General features: G+C 60.4%; 1 protein-coding gene across 1 annotated transcript in view; it reads left to right on the top strand.

The window, feature by feature from the left end:
- The window catches only part of VIPR2 (vasoactive intestinal peptide receptor 2), a 68,755-nt gene extending 66,579 nt beyond the window's left edge, over positions 1-2,176 (top strand). Inside the window, exon 12 of the mRNA XM_046668993.1 lies at positions 1,120-2,176. Within this exon, the coding sequence (XP_046524949.1) occupies positions 1,120-1,293 (174 nt within the window). The 3' untranslated portion in view covers positions 1,294-2,176. The remainder of the gene's footprint in view (positions 1-1,119) is intronic.
- Positions 2,177-4,083: the final 1,907 nt, after the last annotated feature.

Genomic DNA, 4,083 nt, shown 5'->3' with positions numbered 1-4,083 from the left:
CCTCTGCTCTGCCCTCTTACTGCCCCTGGTTGCCCTCTGCTCTGCCCCTCGCTCTCCCCTCTGACTGCCCTCTGCTCTGCCCCCTGACTGCCCTCCGCTCTACCCTCTGACTTCTGGTTGCCCTCTGGCTGCCCTCTGACTTCCCTCTGCTCTGCCCCCTGACTGCCCTCTTACTGCCCCTGGTTGCCCTCTGCTCTTAGTTCTGACCGCCCTCTGCGTTGCCCCCTGCCCTCCCCTCTGACTGCGCTCTGCTCTGCTCCCTGACTGGGCGCCATCCCTTCTTCTCACGTGCCCACGCCCTGCTGTTCCTCAGGCCCTCTACATGCTCATGGGGTCCCCGCCCCCCCCGCCGTCAGCGCCGTGCTTCCACCGGCCGGCTTCCCTCCCCATCTTCCAGCGGAGCCCCCAGCAGGAGGAGCAGGACAACCCCCTGCTCCGCTAGTTAATCCTCTTCCCCCTGAGCTTGCTGCTGCCCCGGCGGCACCTCCTGCCGTCCGGGTTCCCCAGACGGGAGACCCCTCAGAGCCTGACCGGGAGACCGGGACCCTTCTGGGCACCGGGTGGTGGTTGTGCCTGGCGGGGTGCACGCCCGGCACCCTCCCACCCGCCCCCGATGCCCAAATGCAGGCGCTGCAGTGCACGCCGTGGCCGCTCTTCCCTCTGCCGCAGTCGTCCTTTCCACTACTCCCCCCACCCCCACCCCTGTTCTTGGCTTCCTCCCTGCTCGGTGGGGACACCCCCCACGTCTACCATCGTCGAGCATTTCTTACCTGCTCTGTTCTCTGCCTTCACACTGGTCCAAGCGACCCCCCACCTGCCTCTCCCCACTCTTTCCAGCCTCCCCCCAACACCCTCACGGGGGCCAGAGCGGCACCAGGACCCCACGAGACGCCCTGCCGCACCCCTGGCTCCTCGGAAGCTCCTCCCCGAAAGTACCAGTAACCGTCCGGGGTCGGCGTGTCGCCGTCTCACGCACATCTCTCTCACCTGCGCTCAGGGCTTCAGGCTCCGGGCTGAGCGCCTTCCCCTCGGCCTGCCGGCCGTTTTCCCGGGGGGACACCTGAGCGCCCGCCTGGGCTGGACGCTGGCTGAGCGCACCCCCCGCCTTGCCCCCACCAGGTGCAGAGCGAGCTGAGAAGGAAATGGAGGAGCCTGGGCCGGAGCCAGCCCTCCGGCCGCGACTACCGGCTCCACAGCTCGTCCATCTCGAGGACCGGCTCGGAGGGCGCCCTGCAGGGCCCCCGGGGCTCGCGCGCCGCGTCCCTGCTGCAGACGGAGACCTCGGTCCTCTAGGGCCCGCGGGGCCGGGGCGGGGCGGACCCCCGGCTCGTCCGCCCCACCCCGTGCTTGTCCGTCTGCGGAGCAGGGTCACGCCGTGACCGACGGGGACTTAATCCAGTTGTTCAACTCCGTCATTTAGGTAATTTTGTTCATAATGCTGTTTGGCCTTGTAGACAGACCCATTTTCAAAGAGAATAGGGGAGACCGAGGTGGCCCCCGAAACGAGGCCGACGCCCCAGAACGTGAGTCCAGCCGCCGCGGAAGGAGAACAGGGGTCCCAGCCTCGTGCGTTCTCGGCGGGGAGCGGGCCCTCCCCGCGTGCCGCCAGCGCTGGCCCCCGCCCGGCCCTCGGCAGCCCCCCGCCTGCAGCACGTGCAGAAGCCGGGGCACGACCTCCTGGCGCCGCTCCCCAGGCGAGTCCTCCCGGCCCTCCCTCCGGCGCCCGCTCGCCCCACCGTCCAGGGCTCTCCTCTCCCGGCTTCACCAACGCCGTGGCCGCCCGGCCCGAGGAAAGTGCGGAGAAGAGCTCAGGGTGTGACAGCAGGTCGTAGCGGTCACCCCGGGGCATCGGCGCTGCATGAGGGTCCCTCGACCCTGGACAGACGCCTCCCGGGTGACTTCAGCCCCCTTCGCCCAGCGGGGCGACCTGCGGCCACGGGGTGACCTGCAGCCAGGCTTCCGTTCAGGCTCCGGGTCATCAGGGCGACACCAGGCGTTTTATCTGGTGGGCGTGGAGACCTATTCTCTTTTTCATGAAAATAATCTTGAAGTCATTTCTATTTAAATAGAGAGTTATTTTAACAAAGTGTAAAAATGAGTCAAGTGCTCCTGTGTTGCTTTAACTTGTAAATGTGGACGGAGTATCCACACGTGTAGACACTCAATAAAACCTGATTTCATGTCTGTCCACTGAGTAAGAAGCCGCTCTGACCAGCGAATCCGGAGGCCCTAGGCTCTCAAACTGAGGATGGACTCACATTTTCAGCTGAGCGCTGTCACCCCAGGAGGACGTCTCCTCATCTAACCTGGAGCTTGGATGGAGGAGGGAGAGGAGGGCACGGCCAGTGTCCCCAAGGCACGATGCCGCCTGTCAGGGCTTCCTCCACAGAGCAGCTGGGTAGGGGTGGCAGTGACTGCCCAGGGGTCCCAGCAGCCCTGGGGGTGGGGGCCCTGTGTCTCTCAGCACCCCCTCCAGCTCCTCAGAACCTGAGACCGGGCTGAGTGTGTGTGCACGCGTGTGTGTTTGCGTGTGTGCCTGTGAGTGCACGTCTGTGTGCATGTCTATGAGCTGACCATTAACCTCGTTTATGTCACAGGCAGATAAAATCTGTTTCTAACGAACTCCGTGCCCAACCAAATTGCTTCCTTTCAAATGGAATATAGCACACCACTAAAACCAAATCCTTGAGGATTTTCCACCAAATCCACCAAAAGCAAAGCCTCCAGGCCAAACTTGGAAATGAGCCAGACAACCAGCCTCTGGTGAATTTCCCCAGCACAAAGCAGGGGAAGGATGGGGAGGAGGGTGGGCACGAAGCCTGGTCCAGGCCTCCGTCACCAGCATGCTCTTAGCCGTCTGCTGGTGGAGGGGCTCAGTGAGGACTCGCTCACGCAGCAGCTGCTCCAGATGAGCTGAAGGGGGTGAAGACTTGATGGAGACCGAGACACGAGCGCTCAGGAGCCGCCCTGAGGAAGGCGCCTCCTCTCGTGATGGAAAGAGCCTCTCTTCCTTCTCAAGAATGGCAGTTTTTTTAATGGCTTTTTTTTTTTTTTTTTTTTGCTGAGGAAGACTGGCCCTGAGCTAACATCTGTGCCCATCTTCCTCTACTTTTTTAATATGTGGGACTCCTACCACAGCATGGCTTGCCACGCAGTGCTGTGTCCACACCTGGAATCTGAACCGGTGAGCCCTGGGCTACCAAAGTGGAACATGCACACTTAACCGCTGAGCCACCGGGCTGGCCCCAAAATGGCTTTTTTCCAGGTTTTCAAGTTGCAGAAATTATACAGAAGATTTATAAAACCTCAAATATTATAGATAAGTGTTACCTAGAAAGTGAAAAAGCTCTGAATTGCATCCTTCTTCTGCCCCCTCCCCTCCAGAGGTAAATTTTATGGGTGACTGATCCTGTTCCCAACATTTTCCTCTATGTCTAAGTGACCCTCTCCCCCCCCCCCCCCCCCCCCCCCCCCCACCCCGTCTCTCTTTCTTCTTTTTCTCCATGGAAATTAGAGCATTTTGTATAGAAGTTTCTGCCACTTGCTTTGCTGGTTAAGGCAGATTGGGGGTATCTTGGCTTTCCACATACAACCTGCTTCATTTTTAACAGCTGCATAATATTCCATGGCACGGACATACTTGGTTCCTTCCATCTGTCCCCTGCTGATGAATGTTTGAGTTGTTCCTATGCATGGTCATGTGTCTGCCGGGTTCCCACAGAATGAACTCCCAGAAGTGGAGATGCTGGGTCCTGGGTGTGCAGGTTTAACTGCGGAGGGTGTGGCAGCTCCTCCCCCACAAACACCAGCACCTTGAGCTCTCCTCTCTTCCTCCCCCAGTCGCCTGTCTTTAGTCGTGAGGGACGGGAACATCTCTTTACAGAAAGCTTTTTCTTCGGTTCTGACTTAAAGCTGAGCCTCAGCCTGACCCACTGACATCGCGGTGGAGAGCCAGCCCCGGCTCCTCCTGGAGGCCGCCCCGCCTGAGCGCAGGCCTGCTGCAAGTTTACAAACTGACCTCTTTATCCTGGGAAACGAGGACGCTTGCAGCAGAGGCTGCCGGTGATCTGCGTTGTCTTCCAC

The sequence above is a fragment of the Equus quagga genome, chromosome 8, assembly GCF_021613505.1.
Source record: "Equus quagga isolate Etosha38 chromosome 8, UCLA_HA_Equagga_1.0, whole genome shotgun sequence".
Lineage (NCBI taxonomy): Eukaryota > Metazoa > Chordata > Mammalia > Perissodactyla > Equidae > Equus > Equus quagga.
The sequence above is the reverse complement of the archived record's forward strand: the minus strand, read 5'-3'. Positions and strand labels throughout refer to the sequence as shown.